Source organism: Tripterygium wilfordii, chromosome 10 (assembly GCF_013401445.1).
Source record: "Tripterygium wilfordii isolate XIE 37 chromosome 10, ASM1340144v1, whole genome shotgun sequence".
Classification (NCBI taxonomy): Eukaryota; Viridiplantae; Streptophyta; class Magnoliopsida; order Celastrales; family Celastraceae; genus Tripterygium; species Tripterygium wilfordii.
Window position 1 is genome coordinate 10,184,400 of NC_052241.1, and position 12,473 is coordinate 10,196,872.

Here is a 12,473-nt window from a genome sequence, read left to right on the forward strand (position 1 = left end):
CCCATTTTTTGTCATCCCTACAAGCGACGCACTACCATCTATGCTTCTTGTGCTCCACACACTTTGAAGGGCGCGTGGGACAGTTTCGCTGTTCCTTATGGACACGCAGCCGACTCCCAAAAGGTCAAGTACAAGAAATTTGGTTGGGTGACAAAAGTTGTCACGAGTGACCCTTAACCTTTGTTAAATGATTTTAACTCTTATGTTAAACAATTTATTTAAAGCCGTATCATGAGCCAAAAGGCCTGTAGTTAGCTGTTACGATAAAAAAAAATATTTGAGACTCTCAATTTATGATCCCGATGTATGTGAAAATATTAGATGATAAGCTGGTTCGATAAAAAAAATGTTTAAGACTCTTAATTTATGATTTCAATTAATGTAGAAGTGTTGAATGTTAAATCGACTTTATATGTATATTTATAATTAATAATTATCTCGTGTGTCATATATAAATTCGAGATAAAATTGGGATTATAAATTAAGAAGTACGAGTAGCTTAGATGACAATGATACGCTGGATACGTCTGGAGTTCTCTTTACGTATGAGGACTCAGATTACAAGGAATTTGTCCTATTAGAAAAATAAAATAAAGATAAAAACCTCCCCCATGACGAGGGACAACGCGTACCCGTCACCGCTCACTTCTATCGCACGCCGGTGACGGAATTTAGAACAAACCCACCACCTTTTGTGTGTCAGAATTCGGTTCGTTAGTTCTCTTTGTGGGTTCAATTCTCTATTGGGGTATCGGCGTTACGGAGATTGTCATGAAGTTTTAGGTAAGACCTTCGACATGGCCGCTCCTAATTTTGCTTTTGTTTTTGCGATTTTCGTAAAATAACGCTTTGGATAGATTCGTTTGGCTGTACAGCTGTGATTTCGAATACCCAGTTGTGATTTACTTCAAATTTTGGATTTTCTAATCTGTTTTGGGTAGAATTTCGAATTGGATTGTCTTTATCGTTGAAGTCTGTTGCTTTTGCTCTGGTTTAGGACATAAGTAATATATGGTTTGGATCAATCCTTTGATGCTTCTGTTGCGTGGTTTGGTATCTGTACGTGACTGTCTCGAATGGTGGAAGATACGGCGGAATTCTTGTTCATATTCTCCTGATTAGTTTCCATTGAGGGTCTGTGATTTTACCCTATCGTCTATTACTTTCAGAATTTCGGTTCTTAGAATTAGATTTTGCCTCTTGTGATATAACCGAAATACGATCCTAAATAGATTGGAATCAGGAGGGGGAATTCCTCTCTCAGAACGTGGGGCTTTAGTGTTGCATATGATTGTGCTAAAGATGTGGCGCAAGACAAGGTACAGTGATGAGAGTTTTTTTGGCCAATTCTAAATGTTTGAGATTTTTTTTTCTTATTGATATAGAATGTGCAGCTTTGGTAGTTTTAGATGTCCAACTGCCGGGCATTGATAGTGATCCATTCCAGAATGTAAACTTTTTTTCATTTATGACTGGGAGTTAATCCCAAGCGTAGCTTGCTAGATTATTGTTGTTTTTGGTAGTTAGTAGTATTTGCTGGTGTATTAATGGGTTGACATTTACAGTCCTGAGGTGTAGGGAAAGTAAGTTGGTTTCTTAATATCTGAAGTTAATGGTGATGAGAAAAATTCAATTGAGAAAGGCCGTGCAAAGTGATGTGTGTAGCTCATTTATATAGTTCATGTCTTGTGACTCTATAATTGAGTTGATGCAGTTCCTTGTCCCAGTGTTTTGAGGCATGTATGTTTTTCGCTTTCCTTTTAACTGTGAAAGGGAACTGAGAGGTGTTTATCTTAAACTTCAATGCCCTGTCGTAACTTTGGTTCTTTGTTTTATTTTTTCCTTTAATGTGAATTTTATGATTATTTTCTGCATGTACATGATCATTCTTAATCCAAGTAACGTACTTTACTCTTTCCCCCTCAATAAACAAAATAAAACATAATTTACTATTAGGATTTTGCTCCAGATGGACAAGCTATCCTATAGAAGCCTGTAGACCTATAACTTTTCACCCTTCACTGAAGTAATATGCTTATCAAACAGCAGATTATTTGACTTTTTTGCTACATGTAATCTTACTACCGTCAGAACTTAAATACAGCACAACTTATATTTCTCTCCTTTTTGATTTCAGAATGGTTATGGAGGCACACCCTGCTTTATCCATTCAGAGATCAGGAGCAAAGCAGTTAACTGACCTTGGAGTGTCCGGACCACTGTCTTCATCTTTTCCAGTACTTCCAACTCCTCGAGAACAGTCATATCCCAAGTTGCCTGACTCTCAACAAATTTCCATGGAAAAGGAAATAATGGCAAGGCCTCTGGTCCGCTCAACTTCTAACAGTGGAGTAGTTGGTCATATATTTTCGTCATCTGCAGGCTTCTCAACAGATCTTCATTACTCTTCGGTTTCCCCTGGTGAAAAACATTTAAGGAACACTCCCTTCTTTTCTCATTCATCAACTAATCAAGCAGCTTTGCCTAGAGGGTTGCCTCAGTCTGCCACATCAAGTTCCTACACCAAAGAAAACAGTGATTCCTGGTGTACGGAGTCACTTCCTGATTTTTCTGATTTTCCCATAAACGTCGCAGTCCAGGATAGGCAAATTGAAAGCAACACTGTGGTTGTGGCATCCGAGGAATATAATAAACCAAACGATTGGCAGGAATGGGCAGACCAACTAATCAACGATGATGATGATTTGAATGCTAATTGGAATGAGCTTCTTGTTGACAACAGTGTCGCAGACCTGGAGCAAAAGGTGGGATCCTCTAAGATACCATTCCCAGGAAATTAAATATTTATGTTATTGTTTGTATGGATTACATTTCTCATTTTTTTTGTTACAGGGGACGTGCCAGGGGCCTAAATCATCTTCAACTATTCTAGCTCCCCATCCCATTCATCAGCAGCTTCCTACCCCATCTGCAGAAATCCATACTGTTGCCAACCCCTCACAATCTGCAAATAGTTCCCTGGCAAAGCCACGTATGCGGTGGACACCTGAACTACATGAGGCCTTTGTGGGGGCTGTCAGTCAACTCGGTGGTAGTGAAAGTATGTAAATTCTCCTGTCCTCACCAAATTACCATCCTTAGCTTATGAGGCTACTGCTTCAATTAATTTTACATTCTTAACCAAAACAGGAGCCACTCCGAAGGGGGTGCTAAAGCTCATGAAAGTCGAAGGCTTGACCATCTATCATGTCAAAAGCCACTTGCAGGTTTGTTCAACTATATTCCATATACCATGATATCTGCTCAAATAAACTTATGCACGCTGGTGGATTTTTTTTTTCTTTTTTAATGGAGGATCTTGATCCTTGAATTGCAGAAATATAGGACTGCCAGATATAGACCAGACTCATTAGAAGGTATGCCAAAGAAACTACAAGTTCCATATATGGTTCCTTTTTTTCTCCATAATTAATCTTCCAACTGCTTATTAGCACATCTTTGTTTGAATGTTTTCCCGCTCAATCCTCATTCAATACTCTACTTTCATGTGTCCGTATGGGCATCTAATAGAGCTGGATGTAAATTATTGATGTTTCTTATAACCCTTTCGTTCGCATCTCGTTGTGCTTGAATTTTTGCTGAAGAGATCAACTCCGATAGTGTTGCTTTAAGCATCTTTCTGATTTTATGCTTTACATGGACTTTGTGTATGCATACCTAAGGAATTTGTATGAGGTACATTTATTTAGAATAATGAGCTATTCTCTTTTGCTTGTTGAAAAAAATTAACAACTTTTCTCACTTGATTGCAGGATCCTCAGAGAGGAAATCAACAACCATTGACGATATATCTTCTCTTGACTTGAAAACGTAAGAAAATAGTTCATTAATGGTTTGAGTATGACTTATTTATATGGTGAGATGCTTATTTGTTTTTGGTTGTGGCCTCCATTTATGTTTGTCATGTTGGGAATGCTATGCATTTGGAATATGTTTTAACTGAAGAAAATAATCTAAGATATATTGATTATTTTGTTTCCTTTTTATGTTTGATAAATTCAGAAAAGCACATAGACTTTTAAGAGTGATAACACAGGAGATAGTGGTGTCCAATAGTAATATATCCTTTATGGCGGTTCTTGGTCACTATTTTTAAGACTTTACTTGATTGTCTATTTTAGTAACTGTAGTCGAAATTAGGTTCTTTCTGCTTACACTTTTCAATTAGGATTGGACAGGGCTTCATATAGATAGTTGCTAGTCAGGAATGTCTTCCCTGGGTTACAGTTTATTATTTCTTTTTTTAGGGTCGTAGGGTTATTAAGGCTCTCTATTTACTAGTTATTGAGTCAGTAATTGATAAAAAATTTCCGTTCTTAGATATTTTTAAAAAACTATATCGATTGGTGGATTTGAGAATTATTTCTTCCTTAGATGAGAGTATTTATCCTTGAATGAGAAAAGTAATTATTTACTTCCTGAAAAAAAGTTGAATAGAAAACTAAAGTTTTCTTCATTCTTTGAATTTTCAAATAGCTAAATTTTTGTAGCGTTGTGAATACTGGTGGAGTTTTCACATCTTACTGTTCTACACATATTGGTTATTATTGGTGGACATCTGCAAGTTTTTAGTTCTATTGATGTGTCTTTGTTTATTTGGCTAGTATTGTCAGTTGTTATTGATTAGATTATGGCATATTAATGGTTCTTCTCAAAAACAAGTTAGAAAGTGCTTATGTCATAAACTTTGTTTTATTTTTTAATATATGCGGTCATTATTTCAAATTTCTCCTCCCCCCTATCGTTTCTACAAAAAGGACGTGATAATATCTGTCTTTTTTCTGGACTTCTTACCTAACAATACAAATGGGAATGAGGAACTCCATCAGACTTTGAGAAAACGTAAAATAGTTCCAAATGAGTGTTTGAAAATTTTCTTATACTTAAAAACTGTTATAACAAGCAAACATGTGACCCAATGGTAGAGTTTCCGCGTGTAACCTAGAGGTCACAACTTCAATTCCCTGAAACTGCCTTTCCACATAATATGTAGGGTAAGGTCTGTGTACATCCTACTTGTCCCCGATCAATGCGGAAACCTTGTGCACTGGAAATTTTTTTTTACTTGACAATGGTTATACCTTAGATTATAAAATGGGGCAAGCATATAAAACGAGCAAGGGTTCTAGATTGGGTCATGGAGGCGCTATATTTGAGATGACTTTACATGAAGTTACAATTTTAATTATTGTACTTACTGTATCTTTGTGTGGATAGCAGAGGTATTGAGATAACTGAAGCTTTGAGATTGCAGATGGAAGTTCAAAAGAGACTGCATGAACAACTTGAGGTATAAAATTCTACCTAGATATCTTCCTGCTTGGAGCTGGTTGCAGTTTTATTTCACCCATGAAAAGCCCTTTTGTAGCCTTTTTTCTATCCAGTTTGTGCCTGTCGTTGTTGTAAAAGATACTTTGTTCCATATTTTATGTGGCTAACAATGATAATCCCTGAAATTCTTTTGAGAATTGCATTGGATTAACTTCTAGGGTATGTTCATGAGGAGATGTTTGGAGTTTAAAGTTTAGGGGAATGTAGCAAGTTACTAACCTTTTTTTAGGGGGCTGGAATCTAACCATCTAAAACTGTGGGTATGAATCACTAAACAATCTTTTTGAAGTAATCCCTTCCCTTTCCTGCTATCAAAACACCTCCTTATGAACACGCTGTTAAAAAGGGGAAGAAATTGAACGGAGAGATGTCTATCAATGGGGCGACACCTTTTCCCCATTGATGTGATGTGTGATGTGATCAGAATTTACGGTGAGAATAAAGTTAGCGTCTAGGATACTCATAGTTCTCTCATTACATGACACTGGAGATTAGCCTTTGGGTCCTTCAAAGTCTAATGCACGTTTTATTGGTCTTGTGGATTTTTCGTTTTTACTGTTAACCAATGGCTGAAGGGAAATAGTAGTTGTTTAGATTGGGAAAATCGGTACAGTGGATGAACAGATACACTATCATCATGCAACATAGCAATTTAAGAATTCTATGAGCTAATACTTTACTATTTGTAAGATAATCATGTTGGATTTCACCTTTCGAGTACTAACTACCTAGTCTAAGGGAGGAGGGGGAGCTAGGCTTAATGGTACCCCTTCTTGGTGTCGTAAGATTTGATCATAGAATCTTCCTTTATTCATCTCCACTCTTTGAACCTGGGATCTACACTTGCATGCAGCCATGCACATTAGATGTGGTGTGAAATTTGTGGTGTGTAATATAGATGAATTTCTCTATTCAACAGATCCAACGAAATTTACAGTTACGGATAGAAGAGCAAGGCAGGTACCTCCAAATGATGTTTGAGAAGCAATGCAAGCCTGGCGTTGATAAGCTGAGGGCATCGTCCTCTGCTTTGGAGAATCCGTCAGCTCCATCTTCAGATGCAATCCAAGATTCCTCTGCAAAAGATGGACTGGATGCCGCCCATGTGGAAACTGGAACTGATGGTGTCAAGGCCACCTCTACACCAGAAATAAGTTTGCAGGATTTAGGGGGTAAGCAGAAGGCACCACAAAATGAAACTCCTGAGGATCATGACCCAGATGTTTCTGAGTCAAGTTCCCAGCCCTCAAAGCGTCCAAGAACCGATGACTGAGCAGACTGATGAATAAGCTTTCGACAATAAATTGACATGCATGGAAACTGAAGATTTTGTCTTTCTAGGACCCTTTAGGTGCCCGACTCATTGCGCTTTGAAACTAAAGATCATTATGGAAGATTTTAAGCGTTATTTATTAGGGAGGCGGCCCGGCGAATAATACTTTGAACTGCAGTGCCCTCTATAGTTTTTCCTTGATGTCTTTATTGTAGTGTTGTTATGAACTCTTTTTAGTCCCAAAAGACAGATTACATGGGAAGAGTACTGTTGATCATTCTCCAACCTCCTTATTTCTACTTGTTCTTCATTGTGCAGAGCTGTTAAACATGAACTGGAAATGGTTCCCTAAAACCAGCAAAGGAGTCTCAATTTGTAGAAACAATGGTGTTTTTTTACTGATTAATGTATTATACTCTTATTACTTGGGGATACAGAGAGTGAAGATTTTGGGTACCAAAGATTTGGCGGTGGTTCGCCAAGCTGTTCAAAGCTCTAAGCATGTAAGAGTGTTGGAGCATGTTAGAAAACGTCACCGTTTCATCATCTCTTTCAAAACAAAGAAACGACGTCGTTGAGATTGACAGTATTCAACAACAGCCAATGGAATAAAACGCTGTCGTGTGGAGATGAAACCAGACATAGCATGATTAATTTCTCTGAGGTCAAATTATAAGAATTCTAAAGTTCATAAGTACAATTCTTATTAGGAACAATATCCTTATAGTCACGTGTCGAGTTTTGTTTCAATTTACTCAATTGTCAGGTGAAAAACTTCTAATACGCACAAGCGTGATGTCTCGAGTTTAGACTTTAGATACACATTTAATATCCAAAAGGATAAATTTGAATTGTCTCATTCTCGATTACCAAAAAAATATTTATTAATTTATAGTTATCTTAGATGGAATATTTGTAGTAAAAATTGTACATTACATGGCAATGTTGTTTTAATCAAATTGATTTAATGTTTCTAGTGTGTATGTTCATAAATGTATATGTTCTTATCATGACAACAAGAAGAAAAGAAACAACTTTATGTGCAAATCTCTTTGACAAATAACATAATTACAGATCTGCCCCCACCACACCAGAAACAAAGACAAACAACAAAAATTCCTATCAAAAGTAAATCCTATTATACTGTTCTATCTGTCAGACATATTCCTCTTAATTTCCAATACCTGGTTCATGATCCATGTCTTCTGTTCAGACAAAGACAACCAAAAACCCAATAAACTTCAGGACCACAGATGGTAATAAGAACCCTAATGAGGAACATGAGGACTCACTGATTAGGACAGGATTGACAAGATTGGCAAGTTTTGCATTGTTACAGAGTTTCAAGCTGCCATTTTTAACTTTCCCCAAATCCTCACCATCAACACACAGTCCTGGGTTTCCCTGCAACTTCAACTTCTCACCAACTCTGGCAGTGAATGGGACCCTTCCACTCAGATTGTTGTTCTCCAAATTGATTTCACTGGAAAATTCCAAGAACCCTAACTCCATTGGTACTGTCCCTTCAAGCTGGTTATTGTCAAGACCCAGATAACTCAGATTTCTCAAATATAACCCCATTGAAGCAGGAATAGTCCCAACTAGTCCCATGTTTGAAAACCCTATTCCCTTTATTCCCCCAAGATTCTTCCATATTTCTGGGATTTTCCCTCCTAGTGAGTTTCCACTTAGATGCAGCTCTCTCAATCTGGGCATCTGGGATAAGAACAGAGGAACTCCAGAATTACCAAAATGGTTGTAACTTAAGTCTAGAAACTCCATGTTCTGCAGATTTACCAATCCATTTGGGATTTCACCAGAAAATGCATTTGAATTCAAATCCAGCTTCAACAGTTGTGTTAGATTGCCTATTGAATCAGGGACATTTCCATTGAACTGGTTTTGACTCAAATCAAGAATCCGTACCTTCTTCAGTTTTGAAAAACTCATCAATACGGCACTGGTTAACTGGTTTCTAGAAAGTGTGAGCTCCACGAGATTAGCCGAATCCCCGACCCAACCCGGAATGTTGCCCGATAACCCATTCCCGGTGATGACTATCCTCTTCAAGTTCGTGAAGTTACCATTAAAGCCACTGAGAGATCCGACGAGAGCCGGGTTGTCGATGAACACCAACTGCTCGAGCCTCGAAGCAAAACTCGGCGAAACAGTGGGAACAGAAACGGGCGAGTCGGTGAAGCATTTGTAGAAGAAAAGCTTCCGAAGGTAGTTGAAGGAGGTGAAGAGGATAGGGTCAAAGGTAGAGTTCGCGTAACAAGGGGGATTCGGGTTAAAGTCCGAGACATACCCCAAACTGAGCTCCGTGATGTGGACCACAGAAATAGATCCGTTGGGCTCGGAAAAGAAGTCGCAAACGACGCCGTGCGGAGGGGAGTAGCAGAGGTCGTCGGGGAAGAGTGAACGCCAGGGTATTGTTGGGTTGATGGACTCGAGGACCTGGTAGACCGATTCTTGCTCGGCGGAGTTTAGAACCGGTTGCCCCTGCGAAATGAGAAGAAATGACTGAATCATCACGAGAAAGAGGAAGAACCGGTAAATGATCGGAAACTTTGGAGCCATTGCTAGGGAGCTCTAATAGAGAATTTTTACAAATGGGTGTTAATAGATTGTAACAGAGAGAGCGAGACAAAGATAGAAAAGTGTATTAATGGAGGAAGTGCAGTGGAATGGGAACGAACGGGGAGTTAAGAGGGAGACGAATGGGCGCTGTTGGTCTATAATGGCGAAAGAATTTTGACTCTACGAAGACCAAGAGAGGCTGGTTTGTTGCAGACTTTGTTGAATTACTAAATTAGCCTTGCGTTGGACTCTACCGTTGAACCATGCTAGACCCCACAAACAACGTGTCGTTAGCTAAGATGATGAACTTGATCACATTAAACCGTTAACTCCTAGTCCAAAAGTGAGGTCATGGGTTCAAATCTAATGACTATACTAATGTCACTCAGCATCTTCCATGTAATCGAGGGTTTACTAATCAGTACACATGTATTAATGTCACTCTGCTTTATCTTTTGCATTGGCCACAACGTCTTTCATGTGACCAAAGATTTATTAATCAATTAGGGGGACAATATCGGCCTTTTGTAAATAGACCGTACGGATTCACAATTCGCATGTAAAAACAGAACTGTCAGAATCAGAACCAAATTACCAGCCTACCAGCACCGTCGCTTAGAACCCAATAAAGCTCATGCGCATTGACATCGTACGGTTCACATTCATAGCCGAAACTACCAACGAGTGAGATTTAACCAAACCAAACCAACTTTATGGGCCAGAAGCCGACAAGTCTGTTTGTGGCTCGGTGACAGTGAAATAAGAGAAGAGCTGAAGCCGGCGTCAGCAGACATTAAGCCTGAGAAGCCGACAGCCATGCGCCGCAGCCGCAGCCGCTGACTGACACACTGCCTGTCCCATGAAAGCATTGAAAGGGACATTTAACAGATCGAGAAAAGCCCAAGAACGGACACGTGTCAACTGTCAACTTGGGAGTGGGTTTGACACTTGCGATTCTGTTTTGCATCCTAATAAAACTGCATTTCAGACACGACTGGGCTTTTTTACTATTGGACCCACAAGAGCGAAGTTTGATAAAGAGAATTAAGCCCAGCGGGCATGCAGAGGGGGTCCGGGGCCCTGATATTCAAAGCAAATTTCAGACTTCAAGTTGGAGTCATAGGCCTAGTTTAGTAAGACATTTTGAAAATAACAGATATGTTGATAGTAGAAATGTTGGAGAATTTTAATAACGGAAAAGCTGCTCGAATGCTGTGTAGTGTTTGGTTGAACTTTTGCTGGTAACATTTTTGCTGAGTAGCATATATTAAATGATAAATATTTTATAATATCAATAAATTTATTTATTTATTAATTAATGTATAATAACACATGAAATGAGGGTATAAATGGAAAAAATAAATTAATGGGGACAATATTGCCTTTTGACAGTGAAATGCTACTAAAATGCTTCATACAAGTAGCATGTCAAAAGTAGCTAAAATACTGGGTAAAAATGTCTCGGATTACATGTAAAAAAACCCATTTGGATTGAAAATAACATTTATATTAGCAAGTAGTATAAATGCTACTAAAAATACTGATCCAAACGGGGCCATAGAATATATATCTCACGGTCAATGTTAAAGTCACCATTTTTTTTAATGAACATTATTTGCACTCCATTTTTTACCAAATACACCTCATTAACCCTTTTAAAACACACTAGTGTTGATCTTTTTTTTGGGAGGTGTAAACGATCAATTTTTTCGACTTTTAAATAATAACTCGGTTATTGGATCGATTTTTTTTTTTTTATCACACATGGAGTTATTAGTGTGAAGTTCTTGTTAGGTCCAAACACTCATTAAGGCTATGCTTGGATGGTAGTTGGAAGTGTTTAGGGGTAGTGTTGGAGTTAATGGATTTGAATACTTGTTTGGGAGGAGGCGTTTGGGAGAGGTTTGAATTTTTTAAAAGGTACAAAGTTACTACAAATTGTGAAGGGTTCAGTTTTGAGTGGTTGAGAGAGGTTCGGAAGGATTCGCTAACCCCACCGAACACCCGCATGTAGTTGTCGAACAAAGGTTAGGATCGATCCAACCCCTCCCAACTATACCCCTACTAAACTCCTCCCAACCCCTATCCAAACATACCCTAAGAGCTAGATTTGTCAGGAATCAAACTAAATATATATGTGGATACATAAAACCTTTAATTTTTGATACTATTTAAAATACCTCCCCTCCATCTTGCGTCATTTTGTTAATTTTCATACATGATTAATATATATATCAGGAATTCTCCCATGCAGATTTAAAATGCGTACCTATGTTTTCACCATCGATTTGAAACATGTGGCACCCAAAATAGCGGGTCTCACTTGTCATTTCATTCATCCATACGCATCAAAAAATGATCCGCACTTTAAATCCGCATAAAATAATTCGTATTTTATATATATATATATATATATATTAAATGAACTGTAGATGCGTTGATAATTTGATTCACTAATGAAATTTGGACCTCACAAAGCAAATAATGGCACAGCCTTTTGTATTATCTTATCCGATAAATGTATGTACTTAAAACAACAAAACCATCCTTATCATATCTCTAATAAAGGAATTCATAATATTTATCATTCTTAATGGGGTTTGGTTCAACTCTCAATTATTAACTATAAATCAGTGCGCACCGTTTGGGCCTTTTTTTTCACTCAAACATTAAGATTTTAAGATTGATTATGACATGACTTATTGTTTGACTTAATTCGTATGCAATTATTCTTTTTTACATCAATTTTTTATTTCAACGATAGATAATAAAACTATAGGACCACAAGTAATTGACTAATTAATTAATTCTTAGGTTACAATAATGTAGATCATGCCATTTCAATCCATAAGACTCACGTTATCAGAGGATTTCGAATTTAGGGTTTAACTCCAAAGATTTCCCAAAATGGGGAAATGTTATTCTGGGATTACTTTTGTATTTATTTCTTTCAACGCATCCCCAAAATGATACCCTAAAATATGTTTTTGTACCTTATATACCCCAAATTTCGGGTATATCCACTGTCTCCAAAAATGATGGAAATCATTATTTTATGTTTTCTCTCCTCTTGATTATCTCTTCCAGCAAGCCGATTCTTAAGCTTTTGTAAAGAATTACCTTTAAATTTCCTTGTGGAGCTATATATAACAGTTTTTACAAATTCAAAATAATGTTAAAAAACATTCATTTTGAAATATATATTAATATCATTTTGAAATTAATGTTAAATGATATATTATTAAAACAAGATTATTTGTATTTGAAT

The 12,473-nt window shown here is 37.5% G+C and overlaps 2 protein-coding genes across 6 annotated transcripts; one reads left to right on the plus strand and one right to left on the minus strand.

Moving 5' to 3' along the window:
* The first annotated feature begins 580 nt into the window (after window positions 1-580).
* LOC120007677 (protein PHOSPHATE STARVATION RESPONSE 1-like) lies at window positions 581-7,049 on the plus strand. 4 transcript variants are annotated; one of them, XM_038858066.1, is made up of 10 exons: window positions 594-783; window positions 998-1,134; window positions 1,233-1,319; window positions 2,138-2,765; window positions 2,854-3,061; window positions 3,151-3,227; window positions 3,338-3,377; window positions 3,774-3,831; window positions 5,239-5,311; window positions 6,272-7,049. In XM_038858066.1, exons 3-10 carry the CDS (start codon window positions 1,288-1,290, stop codon window positions 6,623-6,625), a joined length of 1,470 nt encoding a protein of 489 aa, XP_038713994.1. In that variant the 5' UTR covers window positions 594-783; window positions 998-1,134; window positions 1,233-1,287; the 3' UTR covers window positions 6,626-7,049. The 4 variants fall into 4 exon arrangements, with proteins under 4 accessions (XP_038713996.1, XP_038713994.1, XP_038713993.1 ...); XM_038858065.1 differs by having other exon boundaries at window positions 998-1,319; XM_038858067.1 differs by having other exon boundaries at window positions 597-783; window positions 998-1,319; window positions 5,242-5,311.
* Window positions 7,050-7,629: 580 nt separating this feature from the next.
* LOC120007929 (piriformospora indica-insensitive protein 2) lies at window positions 7,630-9,339 on the minus strand. 2 transcript variants are annotated; one of them, XM_038858421.1, is made up of 2 exons: window positions 8,552-9,339; window positions 7,630-8,341 (listed from the first exon to the last, which is right to left on the minus strand). In XM_038858421.1, the coding sequence occupies exons 1-2, from the start codon at window positions 9,203-9,205 to the stop codon at window positions 7,835-7,837; spliced, it is 1,161 nt and encodes a 386-aa protein (XP_038714349.1). In that variant the 5' UTR covers window positions 9,206-9,339; the 3' UTR covers window positions 7,630-7,834. The 2 variants fall into 2 exon arrangements, with proteins under 2 accessions (XP_038714349.1, XP_038714348.1); XM_038858420.1 differs by having other exon boundaries at window positions 7,630-9,339.
* Window positions 9,340-12,473: the final 3,134 nt, after the last annotated feature.

What these genes read in the sequence shown, in the direction of transcription:
- LOC120007677 (XM_038858065.1), top strand. Translation starts at nt 1,288, where the DNA reads ATGATTGTGCTAAAGATGTGGCGCAAGACAAG. An exon ending in AAGATGTGGCGCAAGACAAG is followed by an intron (nt 1,320 to 2,137) that starts GTACAGTGATGA and finishes TTTTGATTTCAG; the next exon opens with AATGGTTATGGAGGCACACC. An exon ending in GACTGCATGAACAACTTGAG is followed by an intron (nt 5,312 to 6,271) that starts GTATAAAATTCT and finishes TCTATTCAACAG; the next exon opens with ATCCAACGAAATTTACAGTT.
- LOC120007929 (XM_038858420.1), bottom strand. Translation starts at nt 9,205, where the DNA reads ATGGCTCCAAAGTTTCCGATCATTTACCGGTTCTTCCTCTTTCTCGTG.